The sequence below is a fragment of the Lissotriton vulgaris genome, chromosome 6, assembly GCF_964263255.1.
Source record: "Lissotriton vulgaris chromosome 6, aLisVul1.2, whole genome shotgun sequence".
Lineage (NCBI taxonomy): Eukaryota > Metazoa > Chordata > Amphibia > Caudata > Salamandridae > Lissotriton > Lissotriton vulgaris.
This window is the reverse complement of record NC_141694.1, coordinates 1,022,576,347-1,022,595,906: the sequence shown is the minus strand read 5'-3', so window position 1 is coordinate 1,022,595,906 and position 19,560 is coordinate 1,022,576,347. Positions and strand designations below refer to the sequence as shown.

General features: G+C 50.4%; 1 protein-coding gene across 3 annotated transcripts in view; it reads left to right on the top strand.

The window, feature by feature from the left end:
* Positions 1-19,560, top strand: part of LYST (lysosomal trafficking regulator) — a 4,348,576-nt gene that overhangs the window by 941,894 nt on the left and 3,387,122 nt on the right. For all 3 annotated transcript variants that reach the window (XM_086927077.1, XM_086927076.1, XM_086927078.1), the window contains one exon: positions 1,006-1,147. In XM_086927077.1, the coding sequence (XP_086783203.1) occupies positions 1,006-1,147 (142 nt within the window). The remainder of the gene's footprint in view (positions 1-1,005; positions 1,148-19,560) is intronic.

Here is a 19,560-nt window from a genome sequence, read left to right as displayed (position 1 = left end):
TAGCGAAGAACTATCTGCTTACAGGGCGGAACTGAGTGAGCTTCTAACTCATCCCAAAGCGTCACAGATCCCTTGGGTAAAATACGTCCAAAAATCATGTACAACACTGGGGTTCCCTGATCTCTGGTCCGATCCTGCAAACGCCTCATTAAACATCCCACGCAGAACTTTGGCCAAGGTCTACCATGACCAGAAATTATCAACTGCCATGGACTGCCAGCGGGAGGGATCACTAACATCTGCATTTATGCTGAGCAAGGACTCATATAGGTTGGAAAGGGTTTTGGACGCCATGTCCCCCGTGTTGGGCAGGAAGCTGTTTCTCCAATGGAGATATGGAACATTGCCCCTGCGATCTTTTACCAGCTCCTGGACAACCCCGTCCTCCTCTAAGCAGTGTCCGACATGCTCCTATGCGGAGGAGAGTGATCTACACGTGGTCCTGTTTTGCCCAACCTATATGAAAGCTAGGAGACACTGGCTTTTACCACTTATTAGAAACTTTGGTTGCAGGGAGTATCTCCCAATGTACAGAATTCTAAAAACCGATGTTTCGAGTTTAACCGTGTTTGCACTGGCAAAATTCCTCACCAATATCTGGCATACCCGCACTCGCATTTTGAAATCACAGGCCCTGATTTAATCCCAAGTCTTTCAAAACGTAACTCTGGTAGTTTTAATTTACAGAAATGAATGATTTTATAGTGTATAACATGTGCTGTTTTGTTATTGTTGTTGATTTTACCATGGTTGTATATGTTTTATTGATGTTGTACATCTTTTATGGCCACATGGCCGAAATAAAGATTGAATAAAGAATATTGGAGTTATATAGGCCATGCGACTCAGAAGAACCTGTACTAAATGTAAATGTATGCAATTTTTGAAAAAAGTTTTTACTGCATATTTAGTTTCTATAATGCATTTTATCATACTTCAGAAGCACTTGAAATAGGCATGTGTACATTTGTAATCGTCTTTAATTTGTAAACCTTTACTTTTCAGGGGGAGACAAACATGCTATTGAAACTCCAAACTGTGGAGGTACACTTGGAAAGGATGGCAGTTTACATCTGATTTCATTGGGTTCTAAGGCACTAATGCTTCAAGTCTGGGCTGATTTAAACACTAGATCTTTAATCCTACGGTATGTGTTTGTATTTCTTGTTTTATGTGTTTATGAGAGGATTGCTTTTAATTCTGACAGTCAAAACGTTTTACGAACATGCTGTTATTAAGAACTGTGAATTAAGGTAATATTCCAAAGTGAGTTTATGTTTGCAGTAAAATGTGACTGCAGTAAATAAATTAACGAAATGAGTGAGATTTATAAATTTAATACATTATTAGAGCATGCCAAGACTGAGGATTTTTTGAGTACTGTCCTTTAAAACATGAGGTATTTGAACGCTTACATTTGAGACATTTCACCCCAAAAAATGTTGAGGGGAAACAGGCAAACGTAAAAGGGAGGTTAATAGAGAAAATAACTGTGATCAGATGGTGAAACAAGGGTTCAAAGGGATAACTTGAAGGATAGAGTTGGCCAGCACAAAATTAGAAGATGAGTTAAAAATTCTGCAAGTCATGAGCTAACTCAGAAATTGTCAGAAAAGATGGGTACAGAGAGACTTGCAGAAGGTGGTGCGTGCTCCATGCTAAAGTAGAAGCCCCTGAGAAGGATTGTTTGTGGGATGAGGTAGTCTTAAAGTTAAGGATTTCCAGAAAAAGCTAGTCTCTACTTCTGTGTTCCATATATTCTCTAGAGAATGTCAGCACGTTTTTTAAAAAAATATCCTTTTATTGTAGATTTGGCAATAACAAACCACTATCTGTGGCAGTTAGACATCATAATACTTGTTTAAGCAGTTTAGAACACAGTATTTATGGGATCAGCACTTTACATTGAGTTAACGTTTAGTAAAACTAATGCAAGTTCCATCATAGGTCGGTTACAGAAGTAGGTTGTCTATTGCCTGATTTAGTTTTTGCCCCTTATGGGAGAGGTTCCAATACCCAGGAGTTGGCCTCGCTGCTCAGGGTGGCCTATAGTCATTGGGAGTTTTTAGTCTCAGGAGCAGGACCCTTCACTTTTCCAGATCATTGCCTAGTATATACCATTTGAATGTCCCCTGCGAGCACCACTCACCTATGTCTTTCAACCATTCATTGATTGTCAGGTTTTGCTGCTCAACCAATGTATCACTTTCCTCCTTTTCACTAGGAGAAGGGTAAAGTTAACAGATTTACTTTTCACCTTATTTTTTAATGTGTCCCCTATTGATGCCAAGCAAACATGTTATCCGGAGTCAGTTGTAAATATGTTCATATGCCTGTTGTGCATCAATCTAAGACCCGTGTCCAGTAGTCTAGCAAGTCAGGGCAGTACCTTGTCATTTGGAGGAACATTGCATCTCTTTGCTTGCATTTAGGTCACTCCCCTGGTCTGTGACAAGCCAGGTGTGACACATGTGTTCTCTATGAAGTTAAAGTGAATTAGACGGAACCTGGGGTTATTAGTGGCAGTGTGTGTGTGCATCAGAACTTCATCCCATTGTTTGTCTGTGAAGTCTAACCCGAAGCCCGCTTCCAATTTTGTTCTTTCCTTCAACTCTGGTTTAATGATGTCTGCTCTCACCTCTGTTTACAGTTGTGTTATCACTCTCCTACCGGGGTCTATCCGTTTTATGGAGTCTAATGTGGAGGGTATGCAGGAAGTTTCCTTGACTGTACCTCATAATGTCGTGCACGTGTTTCGTATAATGCAATAGTGGAGATTGTGTGAATGTCAGCAAATTAAACTATATAAGGAGAACTTTTATCTTGGATTGCCTTGTAGAACTTAAGTTTGATGCCGGCTGGAATTAGAAGCGAGTGGACGTCTTTGAAAATGGGAGTAAAATAAATCTTTTTAGGTCTCGGCAGAGAACTATAGCAATCGTTTCAGCCGACAAAGGGAGACAAGAGCTGGGCACGCGCCCAGCATTCTGAATGGGAGAGGGAGCGACGAGCTGGCCACTCGCGGATTTGGTCGCGCGCATGCTCACGGCGCCAGCGTCTCCGCCGCGCGCCGATGACTGCTCTCTTCCTGGCCGGCTTCACAGAAGGCAGCATGCTTGTCTCTTGTTTGGCTTCGTCAGCCCCCGAGGATGTCTCCATGATTCCTGAGGTGTGGTCCCTCCAGCAGTGCCCGAACGCCATGAGCCTCGGTGTCCTCCAGCACCTCCCGTGTGCCGCTCCCCCCTCCGGCGCCCCCGTCCATGCCGCTGAGCCCAGCTGGCGCAGCCGACCTGGACAGCAGCACCATCAGCAAATCCCAGCCCAGGGCCGGCTCGACCGGGCCCGCGGGGGAAACTAAACCCAAGAGTGGTGAGTAGATACTTGGGCGTGTGTGTGTGGCTGGGTTGAGTGCTGGAGAATTCCTCTGGGCTGTGTGATTAGTGCATAAACAGGACCTGGATACTGGTGTGTGTGTTTGGATCGCAGATAATATGGGTTGTGGGTCAGTGGATTGCAGATAATAGGTCTGTGGGTCAGTGGATTGCAGATAATGGGTCTGTGGGTCAGTGGATCGCAAATAATAGGTCTGTGGGTCAGTGGATCGCAGATAATAGGGGGTGTGGACCGCAGAGTATAGGGTATGAAGTCCCGCAGTGGTCGGGTGTAGTTTAGGCTGCTGAACGCTATCACGAAGGGTACATGAGGCGTGTAGGGTATGGGATGCACAGTAACTTTTTAGCTACAAGTTATACATACAATTATCTGAGCACTGATCATACCAAACACCCTGAAACAAAAATGTCTGCTGAAGTTGTAAACTTTTTTTTCGGATAAGGTTCACCCGCTTCCCTGTATGTAAGGCGGTGGGAGTATGGGGGCGCTTGCCTTTCAACTTCTCGATTATGTAACACAGCTGTTGTTCCTTGAGCATTTGTTTTCATTTAACTTGAAAATGAATATGTATATATCTGAAAGAAACACGTTAGTGTTAGATTCCTTACCTTAGAATATCCCCAGGCGTCAGTCTGGATCCGGAAACTTTTGCGTAGCAGTACCCCTGCGCGTCGGTAGGCGTCGTCTGCAGGCGTCCCCTGCGGCTCCGCGTCCGTTGTCGGCGTCGTGCGCCGTGATGACGTCGCTGGAGTATATAGACGCCGCCTCCGTGCGCTGACGTCAGTTCTTCTTTTTTCCGCGCCAGTGGACGCAGATCTGAAGAGCAGTACTCCGGTCTTTGACCACGTTTTTCGATTGTTTTTTCTCTTATTGTGCCTGATAGGATGCCTGGGTTCAAGCACTGTGATGACTGTGAGCGCACGATGTCGGTCACAGACCATCACCGCCTCTGTCTCCGGTGTCTGGGCCCCGACCACGACGTGGACTCCTGTGTCGACTGCCGGGCCCTCACCAACAAGGCTAGGCGGGAGCGGTCCCGCAAGCTACTGGAGCTCCGGGTGTCGGCCCCACGTCGGGACCGGGAGCGGTCCCGGTCCGGCCGGAGGTCGAGAGAGCGTTCGAGGGAGCGGTCGCGGAGCCGCGCCGAGCGTTCCGGAAGTCGACACCACTCGTCAGGCTCGTCAGGTAGGAAGCACAAGAAGTCGGGGCGTCGTCATCGTACCCCCAACTCCCCCCGACGCTCGCGCGATGCGGCCGGGGGCTCGGGTGACCCCAACCCCGCGGCTCCGCGAGAGTCGCCGGCGCGGCCTGCCTCATACCCTCCGGTCCCTGGGCATGGCGCGACGCCTGAGGAGATCGAGGCGTTCCTCATGGCCATGAGGGCGCTCGCTTCTCCGACGGGGCCTACGGCGCCTTCGGGCCCAGTGCTACCGTCTGGGGGCCCTGGCGGTTCGGGTGTCCCTGCCTCGGCGCCGTCGGGTGCTCCGGCCCCGGCGCCGCCGACGGCTCCGACCCCGGCGCCGCAAGGGCCTTCAGGATCGACGCCGGCTGGTCTTCCGGCCTCCCCGGCGCCGTTGCCATCGGGGTTGCCCCCGACGCCGCCCCCGCGCGGCGCCGGTTCTCCAGTGCCGGCTCCGGCCGGCGGTGGGGTTCCGGCGCCGGCTCCGGGCGGCGCCGTCCCCTTACCTTCTCCGACGCCGGACGCGGCGCCGGACGGGCGTCGCTCGACGCCGGTCCCGGCGCCGATGGGGCCCATGAACACCGAGGAGCCGGTCTTCATCGTTGACTCCGAATACGGAGAGGATGAGGAGTACGGTGAAGGTTGGGAGGGGTCCGAGGACCCTCTGTCACGCGAGTGCCAGTATGACCCAGACTGGACAGGTGACTTGGGGGATGCCAGTGGTTTGGACGACTCTCCTAACCCTGGTTTGATCTCTCCTCCTTCCGTGGCATCGGTGGAGGGAGCTGCCTATTCTGTGGTGCTGATGAGGGCTGCCAAGGCCTTAAACCTTGAGCTCCCCGTCGCGGCCGTGAGGCCTAACATCCTCACCGAGGTCTTCAAACCGCAGTCATGCCCACAGGAGCCACTGCTGCCGTTTAATGAGGCCTTGTCAGACGTTCTGTTGGGCACGTGGTCCAGGCCCGCTTCAGGTGCGCCTGTTGATCGGAACGTGGCCAGGCGCCACCGTCCTTGTCAGGACGACCCCAAGTACCTGTCTACCCACCCCACTCCTGAGAGTCTGGTGATCCAGGCCTCGACCTCCCAGTCCGCATTCCCGTCGGCCCCGCCCGACCGGGAATCCAAGAGGTATGACCAGTTTAACAAAAAGGTCTTCTCGTCCATTAGTTTGGGCCTGCGGTCTTGCAACACCGCTTGCCTCTTGGGCCGCTACACCCACTCTGTGTGGGATACGGTCGCGGAACTGCTGCCAGAATGCCCCATGGAGGTGCGGGCAAAACTCGGTCAAGCTGTGGCTGAGGGCCGGGATGCAGCGAAATATTCAATACGGTGTGGTCTTGATACGACCGACTCGCTGGGCAGAGCTATGTCAACGACGGTGGCGATTCGTCGCCACGCCTGGCTGAGATCCGCCAATTTTTCGGCTGATGTCCAGAATACATTGATGGACATGCCGTTTGATGGCTGTCACCTGTTCGGTGACAAGGCGGACCACGCGCTGGAACGCTTCAAGGACTCCAGGGTCACGGCCAAGTCCTTGGGTCTCTCGACCCAGCGTCAGCAAACGGGTTCGTTTCGTCACTTTTGTGGCCAAGGAAGGGGCGCCCCCACACGTGCTGCCAGCCACGCGCCGCAACAATCCTTCCAACGCGGTGGCGGCCGTGGAAACCGCCGTGGTGGCGGTCGGGGACAACGGCGGGGTCAGACCACACCTTCCCCCGCAGCATCTACCCCAAAATCCTCCTAGTCCGTGCTTTCGGCCCCATGTGACGCCAGTGGGTGGCAGGGTTCGCCATCACCACGCTCACTGGCGCACGATCACTTCGGACAGGTGGGTGCTGCAAATCGTCCGAAGGGGCTACTCCCTCCCCATCGAGACCTCTCCTCCAGCCATGCCACCGCAGAACCACCGTGTGTCGGGGGACCACTTGACACTTCTGCAGGAGGAAGTTACGGCCCTCTTGGCCAAGGGGGCCATCGAGCGCGTTCCTGGGCCAGAAGTAGGGCGTGGTTGCTATTCCCACTACTTTCTGGTGCCCAAGAAGGACAAGGGGGGCCTACGTCCTATCTTGGATCTAAGGAACGTCAACGGCTTCCTCCGGAAGGAGAAGTTCAAGATGTTGACGTTAGCTCAGGTCTTGGCTGCTCTAGACCCACAAGACTGGATGGTAGCGTTGGACTTGCAGGACGCCTATTTTCACATTCCCGTCCTGCCGGCCCACCGGCGTTACCTGCGGTTCACGGTAGGCCTCGAGCACTTTCAGTTTATCGTGCTCCCCTTCGGCCTTACCAGCGCCCCACGGGTGTTCACAAAGGTGATGGCGGTGGTCGCAGCCCATCTGCGCAGGTTGGGGGTTTCAGTCTTCCCCTACCTAGACGACTGGTTGTTGAAGGCGGGCTCGCCCCAGACAGTCGTCCACCACCTTCAGATGACGGCAGACCTCTTGCACGACCTGGGGTTCTCCATCAATGTGCCGAAATCACACCTGTGTCCCTCTCAAAAGCTCCTTTTCATCGGAGCGGTTCTGGACTCGGCGCAGTTTCGGGTTTATCCTCCGGAACGGCGGGTTCGGGATATTCAGGCTTTGATTCCCATCTTTCAGCCGCTATCCCGAGTCTCGGTCAGGTTGACGCTGCGGCTGCTGGGACTGATGGCTTCCTGCATCCTTCTGGTGCATCACGCCAGGTGGCGGATGCGGGCTCTGCAGTGGGACCTGAAGTTTCAGTGGGCCCAGCATCAGGGCAACTTGTCCGACCACGTCTTGATCTCGGAGGGCACTGCGAGGCAACTGCAGTGGTGGCTTACGGACCGCGATTGGGTCAGGGGCAAGTCCCTCTCCCTTCCCCAACCGGAGCACGTTGTCGTGACGGACGCGTCCCTCCAGGGCTGGGGTGGCCACTTGGGAGAGGCAGAGATCAGAGGCATCTGGTCTCCGGCGGAGTCCCGGCTCCATATCAATCTGTTGGAGTTGCGGGCGATTCGTCTGGCACTGAAGGCATTCCTCCCCTTTGTCAACGGGAGTGTAGTGCAGGTGTTCACCGACAACACCACCGCCATGTGGTACTGCAACAAACAGGGCGGAGTGGGGTCGTGGACCCATTGCCAGGAGGCTCTGCGCCTCTGGCAATGGCTGGAACGTCAGGGCGTGACTCTGACGGTTCAACACCTGGCAGGTTCTCTGAACGCCAGGGCGGACGAACTCAGCCGTCGGTGCTCGATGGATCACGAATGGCGTCTGAACTCGGACGTGGCGCAAGGCATCTTTCTGCAATGGGGAGAGCCTTGGTTAGATCTATTCGCCACAGAAGAGAACGCGCAATGTCATCAGTTCTGCGCGTTGGAGTTTCCAAGACGGCACTCGCACGGCGACGCCTTTCGGCGCGAGTGGAGTTGCGGTCTGTTATACGCCTTTCCGCCTATACCACTTCTGCCCAGAGTGCTGAAGAAGATCAGGCGCGACCGGGCCCAAGTTATCCTTGTGGCTCCGGACTGGGCTCGAAGGTACTGGTATCCCGAGCTACTCAGCATGTCAGTCGGTCCCCCGATCCGCCTGCCCCTTCAGGAGGACCTTCTGTCGCAGCAGCAGGGGACGGTCCTCCACCCGAACCTGTCCAGTCTCCACCTCCATGCTTGGAGATTGAGCGGCGGCAGTTGAGGCCATTTGACTTGCCTCCTGAAGTCTGTGATGTTATTCTGGCAGCCAGGCGTCCCTCCACTAAGTCGGTATACGCCTGTCGGTGGAACAGATTTGTGGCATGGTGCACAGCAAAGGCTGTGGATCCTCTTTCTGCCCCTCTTTCGGAGGTTCTTCTGTTTCTTCTTTCTCTTGCCCAGCAGGGCTCTGCTCTGGGCACTATCAAGGGCTACCTTTCTGCCCTTTCAGCCTTTTTGAGGCTTCCTGATCAGCCTTCTTTGTTCAAATCCCCGATTGTAACTCGATTCTTGAAAGGCATCACTCACATGTTTCCACCTGTCCCGTTTGTGATGCCTCAGTGGGATTTGAACCTGGTTCTGACTTTCCTGATGTGTGCTCCCTTTGAGCCCCTTCATTCTTGCCCTCTCCGTCTCCTGACTTTAAAGACGGCTTTCCTGGTTGCCATCACCTCTGCCAGGAGGGTGAGTGAGCTCCAGGCTCTTTCTGTCCAACCTCCTTTCCTGTCCATTCATCCTGACAAGGTGGTTCTGAGGACTAGACCTTCTTTCCTGCCCAAGGTTGTTTCGGCCTTTCACATCGGGCAGTCCATCACCCTCCCTTCCTTCTTCCCGCCTCCGCATCCTTCAAAGGATGAAGAGCGGCTCCATCGTCTGGACCCAAAACGTGCGCTTTCCTTTTACATGGATCGCACTCGCCAGTTCCGGGTGGATGACCAACTGTTTGTTGGCTACGTGGGTGCGAAGAAGGGACGGGCGGTTTGTAAACGAACCATCTCTCGATGGGTCGTCCTCTGCATCAAAGCGTGCTACTCTTTGGCTCGGAAGGAGCCTCCTGTTGGGCTGAGGGCCCACTCCACTCGGGCCACGGCGGCTACTACTGCCCTGGGCCGGGGAGTCCCCTTGCAGGACATTTGGCAAGCGGCTACGTGGGCCTCGCTGCACACCTTTGCGAGGCACTACTGCCTGGACAGTCAAGTCCGGAGGGATGGCTTCTTTGGCCGTTCTGTCCTCCAGGACTTTCTGGTGTAGTTTTGTATTGGTTCGCAGACCCACCACCGGGGTTGGTATTGCTGGGGTATGTATTCTAAGGTAAGGAATCTAACACTAACGTGTTTCTTTCAGATGAACAAGTTACTTACCTTCGGTAACGATATATCTGTAAGAAACATTAGTTAGTGTTAGATTCCTTACCGAACCCACCCATCCTCCCCGTTCTGCGAACTGATACCTAGGGTTAAGGGCATCCCTTTCAGGGCCCTAGTTTTACATGGCACCAGTGTTGGTTCTCTCATGGCTCTGCGTCTCCTGGCGCGGAAATGCTGTGTGCAAAGAACTGACGTCAGCGCGCGGAGGCGGCGTCTATATACTCCAGCGACGTCATCACGGCACACGACGCCGACGACGGACGCGGAGCCGCAGGGGACGCCTGCAGACGACACCTACCGACGCGCAGGGGTACTGCTACGCAAAAGTTTCCGGATCCAGACTGACGCCTGGGGATATTCTAAGGTAAGGAATCTAACACTAACTAATGTTTCTTACAGATATATCGTTACCGAAGGTAAGTAACTTGTTCTTTTAGGCCACTCGGACGATACTATGGAAGTGTTGTGGGAAATCCAATTTTGCATATATATTGACTATTACATTTTTAAAATACGATTTGATCCCCGTTGGTGTATCACTCTTGCTACTTTTTAGAGAAGACGTGCCTGTCTGTCTTGCTCGCTTTATACACCTGCTCTGCTTTTGCTGTTTTGAAATGCCTTTCTCTGCTTTTGACTCCAATAAAACAAATTTGAAATTAAAATACGATTTGATGAGATATTATGAAGTTATTGCTGTTTTAGCAATCAAATGCATTATTGTATATTTATTTGTTAAATCGAAAATAAACATTTTATAATAAAAATAATTTGCAGTATTCCGACATATCTGAGGCTGACTTTACTTTACACCCATCTCCACTCACCAATTGCCAACACCACTTTAGTACACAACCTTCACACTTCACATTCCACAGCATTATCCTCTCATACACTTTAACACACGGCAGTTGAATTTAACATGTTTCATTCAATTTAAAACCAGCATCTGCAATGTAATAGGTCTCGCATTTACGTGAGTTTGAGCTATTCGCATTGTAAATGACAATGACTTTTATTTATATTCTGGTTTTTAAAACATAAATAAGACAGCCATTTACAATGCCAATAGCTTAAACTAAAGGTAAGCTAAAGGTTAGATTTTGACCCTTCTAAGACGTTTACCAATCACTTCAGAGATCAGTCCTCACTGCACTTTTAATCACATGAAATAATTTACAAAGTGTCTCTAAACCAAAACGCCAGTACTCCACTGTAGAAGTAAAACTTAAACCAAGAACACAGGAAAGTGTCACACCCACCTTCTAGTTCTTTCAGTGTCCTATGACTTAAACACACTATTTAAAATGCTCTGCAGTTTTGATACAGAATACCGAGTAAACAATCGTGATTATTGCATACAAGCTCATGCATGAGTCTTAACAATTAAGTGTGGAACAACGCACTTGCATAGCAGGGCTGCTCTTTACACTGCCACCCAACTGAATACAAAGAAACTATGTACCGTTAAACTGAAACAAACTGTATAGTAGCAGAGTTGTAACGTACTTGACGCTGCAATGCCCTCCTTTCCCATTGTAAAATTCCGCATTAATGGATTCCCAGCCGGGACACTTTTAGTATCCCTCAAAGTCCTAAACGTAACTGCTCGTAGTCCTATGCTTTAGCTAGGCCTTTCTTTCTTACCAAGGACAGTTGTCCTTCACAGGGCGCACCAAAGGACATAGAGGCATTCACCAGTCCCACCACAGCACACCCGTCTCAGCAAGTGCTGGCTGCAGTGCATTCTCGGCTTCAGCTATCCACTGCCAGCATCGGCCGGGCACATAACCTCAAACTCCACCGTATCACTTTTTACACGGACAGCTGTTGAACACACCCTAAACCTACGACGTAAACACTGTAACATGATCCCATGTCACTAAACCGTACACACCAGGAGGATCAGCCCAGGCATAACCTGGCCCTCTCCACACACTGAACATACACACTAGGCACGTGTACACAAAGGGCCATTTAGGAAACCAGTCTTCCTTGTTTCCCTTTGGAAAGATCTCCATTCATATTCACTGAAACTACGACCCTCCCCCCAGCCCCTTGCTTGCAGGATTCCTAAAGGTAACACCCCATCATCCGTGCTATTTAACCCCGTGCATGACATCTCTGTGAGCTTTCACCTCACTGTCACCTCTCACTGTGTTGTAGTTCACTATTTGTGTGGATTATACCCATCTGTTATTGATTGCCACTTTGCAGTCCTGCATCACAAGAATACACCAGGGGATTCCTTCTGCTTTTCAGAAACTAGAATTCCCTCACTTAAACCGTGGCTCATTAGTGCTTCTTCACTAGGCAGTGCACCACTTGCAAGCGCCCCAAGCCACTCTAAATCTCAGCCTCCGTGTCCAGAGCGACATAATAAAGGTGCATTAAATATGCTTTTTGGAAAAAACAAGAAAGATTAATGCATTCATACCACAGAATATGTTTTGTTTGCCATGTCATGCATGCATTAGTACTTTCAGACATTAGTGGGGACAGTACTACCATCTAATTATTTCACCTCTTATTTTGCTAAAAGGGCATTGCACTTCATTATCATTAGGGTAAAGGAAATCTGACAGTGTTACCCTTTGGCTGGCCACATGCTTCTCCCATGGCTACCAACAATGATCATATAATGTACTACCTATGTTGCACCACATTCAAACGACTCATATGCATATAAGAACATCTTAAAATAGCCCCTGGGTCCGCATTTAACCAAAGCATATATGGTACCAGTAAAAATGAAATGAAAAAAAAGCAAGACCAATTTTTCTCTCGATGACTAGAACTTTTACTTACATTTGGGGTGGGGCACTCTTTACGGAGATGTATTGGCTAGGTTAAAACAGCGCATGTCTCTTCTCCCCCCCCCTCACCCTCACACTCACCCCGTCACCCTAACACCCCCTCACACACGCTCACTTGCCCTTACAGCCTCACACCCCTCACCCTCACAGCCCTCTCACCCTCACCCTCACACACCACATCACTCAGGAACACCACCGCATCACTCAGGGACACCACCACATCACTCCGGGACACCACCACATCACTCAGACACCACTCAGGGGTACCACCACGCCACTCAGGGACACCACCACATCACTCTGGGACACCACCACATCACTCTGGGACACCACCACATCACTCTGGGACACCACCACATCACTCGGGGACACCACCACATCACTCTGGGACACCACCACATCACTCTGGGACACCACCACATCACTCTGGGACACCACCACATCACTCTGGGACACCACCACATCACTCTGGGACACCACCACATCACTCGGGAACACCACCACTCATCACTCCGGGACACCACCATTCATCACTCGGGGACACCATCACTCGGGGACACCATCACTCGGCGACACCATCACTCGGGGACACCATCACTCGGGGACACCACCACTCATCACTCGGGGACACCACCACTCATCACTCGGGGACACCACCACTCATCACTCGGGGACACCACCACCACATCACTCGGGGACACCACCACATCACTCGGGGGCACCACCACATCACTTGGGGGCACCACCACATCACTCTGGGACACCACCACTCATCACTCGGGGACACCACCACTCATCACTCGGGCACTCATCACTCGGGGACACCACCACATCACTCGGGGACACCACCACATCACTCGGGGACACCACCACATCACTCGGGGACACCACCACATCACTCGGGGGCACCACTCATCACTCTGGGACACCACCACTCATCACTCTGGGACACCACCACTCATCACTCGGGGACACCACCACTCATCACTCGGGGACACCACCACTCATCACTCGGGGACACCACCACTCATCACTCGGGGACACCACCACCACATCACTCGGGGACACCACCACATCACTCGGGGGCACCACCACATCACTCGGGGGCACCACCACATCACTCGGGGGCACCACCACATCACTCTGGGACACCACCACTCATCACTCGGGGACACCACCACTCATCACTCGGGCACTCATCACTCGGGGACACCACCACATCACTCGGGGACACCACCACATCACTCGGGGACACCACCACATCACTCGGGGACACCACCACATCACTCGGGGACACCACCACATCACTCGGGGACACCACCACATCACTCGGGGGCACCACTCATCACTCTGGGACACCACCACTCATCACTCTGGGACACCATCACTTGGGGACACTACCACTCATCACTCGGGGACACCACCACCACATCACTCGGGGACACCACCACATCACTCGGGGACACCACCACATCACTCGGGGACACCACCACATCACTCGAGGGCACCACCACATCACTCGGGGGCACCACCACATCACTCGGGGGCACCACTCATCTCTCGGGGACACCACCACTCATCACTCGGGGACACCACCACTCATCACTCGGGGACACCACCACTCATCACTCGGGGACACCACCACTCATCACTCGGGGGCACCACCACATCACTCGGGGGCACCACCACATCACTCGGGGACACCACCACATCACTCGGGGACACCACCACATCACTCGGGGACACCACCACATCAGCTAACCATTCACAAACAATGTTTATATACCAATTGCAAATTAAAAAAAAAAATCATGCAAAGCATTGTCATTTACAATGCCAGTAACTCAAACGTTAATGCTGCGAGACCTATTGCATTGTAAATGCTTGTTTTGCTGGTTCCACTAGTCTGGCTACCAAGCGAAGAATAGCTTTCACAGAAGTAATGCATGATTGGGGAACTCCAGAAAGAATTGTATTTCCTACGGCAACCTAGATATGACTAACAAGGTAACAACTGTTGTGAGCTGTTTATCTACGATGAGGTACGTCAGTTTCTTCAGGGAATTAAGACACACATTGTCTACTTTGTTTACATGTTCGTTGAGAGTAAGTGCTGAATCTACAGTGAAGCCCAAGGATTTTACTGCGAGTGACTGAAACATAGGGAAGCCTAGTAAATGCAGTGAGTTCAGTAGTGAGGAATCAAGTTTGGTTTTGGAGGAAGTAGATAAATAAGTTGAAAGTGTAGAGAAAGACACCTTAGGATGTCTGTCTTTAATTGTTGGAGGTATTTACGTACAGTTTGGTGGTGTTTGTGAATTGTTGCATGGAGACACTATAATTTTCCTGTATGAGACTGACAAGCTCCATTTAATGCTTGAATGGAGTGATAGCCAGGATGTTTGAAAGTTATGAGGAGTTCCAGTTCATAACCTTGCTTCTTGCTCTCAATGCAGTGTTCCAGATTTATGAGAAAACCAGTCGTGGTCAACAATGGCAAAGGCAGCTGTTAGGTCCAGCAGAATGATGAAACGGATATGACATTTGTCAAGAATTTGGTGCAGGTTATTCAGGATTTTTCAGGTAGCTGTTTCAGTAATGAAGCCAACTCTAAATCCAAATTGATAAATCAGCTAGTAGACCTTAATGTTAATGTTGTAGTTATTTAGTTGATCAGACACAACGTTCTCCAGTTCTGTGCCCTACGACTGCAGGTTTGATATTGGTTGGATTTGGTTGACTATGTGTGATCTAAGTTTTGTTTATTTAAGGGTTGGTGTTATCTGGCTGGTTTTCAGTGTTTGGGAACAAAACTTTATATACAGCTTTTGATTTTGACTTGCAGAGATTATCGATTTTGAGCCCCGTCCAAATTGTACCTCTTAATTGAGTTAATTTAAAAAAAAAACTTTCTTACTAAAGAACAAAGAGAAAAGTTGTGTTTTTTGCACAATTGTATATGCAACATATTACATTGATAATTGTTTTGAAATGGTCCGTTCTGGTGCTACTTTCCTCAACAATCCCAGAACATTCCAGCTCAGTGTAGCATGCTCCTGTCTGCTAGGAATATATGACTTTACCACGAACACAAATACCCCGCATGGCATTACCACGCGAATTTTTCTTCGCAAGTGGCTGTACCACGCAGCTTTTTAGAACGCAAGTTCTTACCTCGCATTTCAAAAACGTTACGTTCACCAGCTCTTACACGTCCACAAAAACTAAAAAAGGACTTCATTTATGACGTACTCGCCACGTCTTCGGTGCGGCTCTTTTTTTTTTTTTTTATTGACACTTTAGTGCGTTTTTTTACTGTATGTAGCCTGCTCGTTTTTTTTTTTTAAATGGGGGGGAGACCCCCCCAACCCCCCAAGGCCACGCAGAACTTACATGCTGGACGACCAAAAGGAATACCACTTGCGTGGTGAAGACGGTCGTTGAAGGCTCCCTCGTTGAAGAGACGTTTGCGGGGTAAGTGGATCGTTAAAAACGTCAAGCGTGGAAAAGACATCGTTGTAAATGATGTTTCCCGTCTGCTAGCTACTGCATTTGGGTGCCCGGTCAGAGGCATGGTGGACTGTATAAATGAAACTACAATGTAGAACTGTACTATAAGGAGAAAGGGTCCTTATCGAATGGCAGCTGAAGAGTACTTCTGAAAATAGTGACAATTTGAACCACTGGTAGGGTAGTTTGCTGAATCCCTATACAGATTATAACAGTTGGTGTCAATTCCGCCAGGGCCAAAAACACAATTGTTCAAGTTGCCTGACTTTTGTTTCAGGCCACCCTCAGTTTAAATAAATATAAATGTGTACGTTCATAGTGGCAGAATGCATGCTAACAACGAGAGTCAATAAATGCATAATTGTGGGTAATTAGCAAATACAAAAAATACGATAACCCGTGTATTGTATTTATTTTCCATTACTCTATGGCATAATTTATCAAATAGGGTCAGCACACATTCCATTAAAACAGAACCGTGGCAACAGATGTGTCAAGTTACAATATCATCATAATGCTTAAAAATAGCTGTGGAAACAAATTGTCTTAGGTTACATTATCATATCAGCATTACAACAGAACTGTGGAAATGGACCAGCTCAGATTATATTAGCCTAGCAGTGACAGGCTACTTTAGAGCTATACTGTACATACTGGTAGAGTACTAGAGATAGATTTAAGTGAGGGACATGTCTGGCACGATGGCCCACACAATGCACTAGCCGCAGGCTCCTCAGCCCCCGGCAGTAATCCTGCAACATCCTGCCCCTGGAGTGTGCTAGGACGCCTTAAATGCACATGCTAGCATTGCTGTCACCCGCAGACTGTGGACGGCCCCGAAAAGCTAACCAAGGGATGTGGAGAATTAATCAGCCACGAGGTGGACGCCCCTGAAAAAATGGCAGCCCTGGCGGCTTGAAGATCCTGTCTCACAGAGCGTGTGATGCCAGCTTGCAGCTGTGATCTGCTGCTCCTGGGGCAAAAGGCGGACTGGGCCCACAATCAGAAGAGACCCGGGGGAGCTGTGACGAGAGTGCGCCGGCTCCCTGGTGTCAGCGGAGAAGTCTGGCGGGCCGTGATAGAAGCAGGAGAGTAGCAGTGATGGGTGAGGGGCTCAACCCAGTCCTTGGAAAAATGAGCCAGAGGAGGCCATGTTAGACGCATACTGCTCTGCCGCCAGAAGCGGCAGCATGCCACATATAGAGGGCCCTGAGAGACAGGAGCTGTGCACCCCCCCCCCCCCCCCTGCCCATCCCGAGAAATGTTATCAGTAGGCGAGGTGAGCAGAGCGACTGGTGAGGTGAAGGAGTTTGACCCCATGCTGTGTCCCATGAAGTGACCAAATGAAGCCTGGATAGGGAGTGCGTTGGGACTTTCATGATCGGTCTGGCAGGGCTGCAGTAGATAGCCAGGCAGAGATAGGTGGCCCTTGGGCCAGATGGCCTACCAGTAGAATGGTATCAACAATATCAGAGTTCCTGGAGGGAATCCAAGAAGCGAACCACACAGGTATATCACTGAGATCCATGCGGAAAGCAATGATTGTGATGATACCTAAGATGGACAAGGATCAAGGGACATACCAACCTTTGTTGATGGGAGGATCTAGAGTTGGTATTGACAAGGTCCTAGCATTCTCTCCACTGACAGAACAGCAATAATGTGTTGGATCAGCAGGCCCTTTCTAAACCTCCCTTCTGTATGTGATCATCACCATAGATGCCTCTAATGGGGTGTGGTACCCACGTTCACCAAATGACAATCCAAGGTACCAGGTCTTCTAAGACCCATGATTGCCACATTGACTACTTGTAACTTGTAGCCATCAGACTAACCCTAAAATCATGTCTCTGTATTCTTCAAAGGCAAAACAAAGTCAGACGTTGATGTTTTATATTCAGAAGCAGATAGAGGCACACTCCCCTGTAGCGGGGTCTGAAGGAAAACGAAGAATAGTGCGTCTGGGTAGAGATGGCTTTATTTTCAAATAGTCTCGTCTTTTATGAGAAGCCAGTTTTTTATCAGTACGTGTGGGTAGATTAGGGATAAAGGAGAAACAAACAAGAAAGAAAACAAGAATATCACGAGGAATCCTCCTCTTCTTGGGACGGGTTGTTCTGTCCCGCTCGTCTGGTCAAGGCAGGTAAAGTTCTCCGTATACCCAGAAAGTAAAGACAAAGAAAACTAAATCAGTAACTTGTCCCGGTTGTCACAGCACTCTCGGGGAGGGGTGTGAGGAATCACTCTGGTGCACCGGTGAACAAGCAGCGAGGATGCGGGTGTGACAGGAGTGAATGTGAGGGAGGGATATTTACAAAAGGTACAAGGGGAGACGGTAGACGACACAAGATCTTAGCCCTCCGGTTTCTCCCGCCTCCCGACCCAGCCTGAGAATCTGGCCCGTACCTGGGTCAGCCACGCTCCTCCTGGCGCGTGGCTCGGTGATACGTTTTCCCGTTGACCTCCTGGCTTCAGCTCCCAGTCTCGTGGCGGTTCTTCTCCCTCCGGGCTGGATGTCTTCTCCGGTCGTCTCGGGTTCCCTTCGGCTGCAATGTCCCAACTTCCTTCTCCTCCCTCGCTCTCCAGACTTCCTCCGGTGTCGACGCACACCACGTTCTAAATTCTCTGGCTCCTTATTGGACGGCAACTCATGACTTCAGAGGAGGGGGCGGCATCTTCCCAGTTAAAGGGACCATCCTCTCCAGTAGATAGCTCCGTATTTGAGCCTGCCCATGTTTCTTCCTGGCGATGAGAAAACACAGGGGTTGAGGCTTCCTGGGCTTCCCACCAGTCGCCCCATTGGTCTCTCGTTTCCCTGCTACCCTCGTGACACTCCTCCTCCCTTTGATTCTCCCGATCTGGGAGAGGAAAAGTTCGGGACAGGTAATCTGCACTAGCATTCTCCTTCCCTTTCCTATGTTTCACTGTGAAGTAAAAAGGCTGCAGAGAGAGGAGCCAACGGAGTACCCGTGGATTTTGAGCGATGTTGCGGCTCATCCACTGGAGGGGGGCGTGGTCCGTGTACAAGGTGAAGGGATGACCCTCAAGATAATACCGTAATTTGTCTACGGCCCACCTCACTGCAAGACACTCACGTTCTATGGTGGTATATCGCATCTCTCTGGGGAACAGTTTCTTACTTATGTATACAATAGGGTGCTCTATGCCCTCCAAGGAAAGTTGTGAAAGAACGGCCCCTATCCCATGGTTGGAAGCATCAGTGTGTAGGATGAAGGGGCGAGGGAAATCAGGGGAGGACAACACAGGACTAGTGGTGATAACCCGTTTTCAGAGCCTGGAAAGCTTATAACATTTGTTTTGTGGGGTGTAAGAGGGCTTGGGTTTTTATGTCTTTCTGGAGGGTGTTGGTCAATGGTGCGGCCAGCTCAGAGAACCGTGGTATGAACCTACGATAATAGCCAATCAAGCCTAGGAAAGCACGCAATTCCCTTTTTGTGGATGGAAAGGGGGTCTCTGTGATGGCCCTTGCTTTTTCCTCCTGGGGCGATATGAGCCCGTGACCGAGGACATAACCTAATTATTTCACTTTACGGAAGCCACTCGCGATTTCTTAGAATTGATATGCAAGCCAGCCTCTTGTAAGGCTTGTAGGATCGTGTGTAGATGGTGTATATGTGTCTTCCAGTCCGGGCTGAAGACCACAATATCATCTAGGTACGCTGATGAAAATGCGTGATGGTCCCTTAAGATGGTATTCATTAGTCGTTGTAACGTTGCGGGGGCTCCGTGAAACCTGAAAGGCAAGACTGTAAATTCAAATAACCCATCGGGTGTTGAAAACACAGTTTTCTTCCGGTCTTCTTCCCTCAAAGGCACCTGCCAGTATCCTTTTGTTAAGTC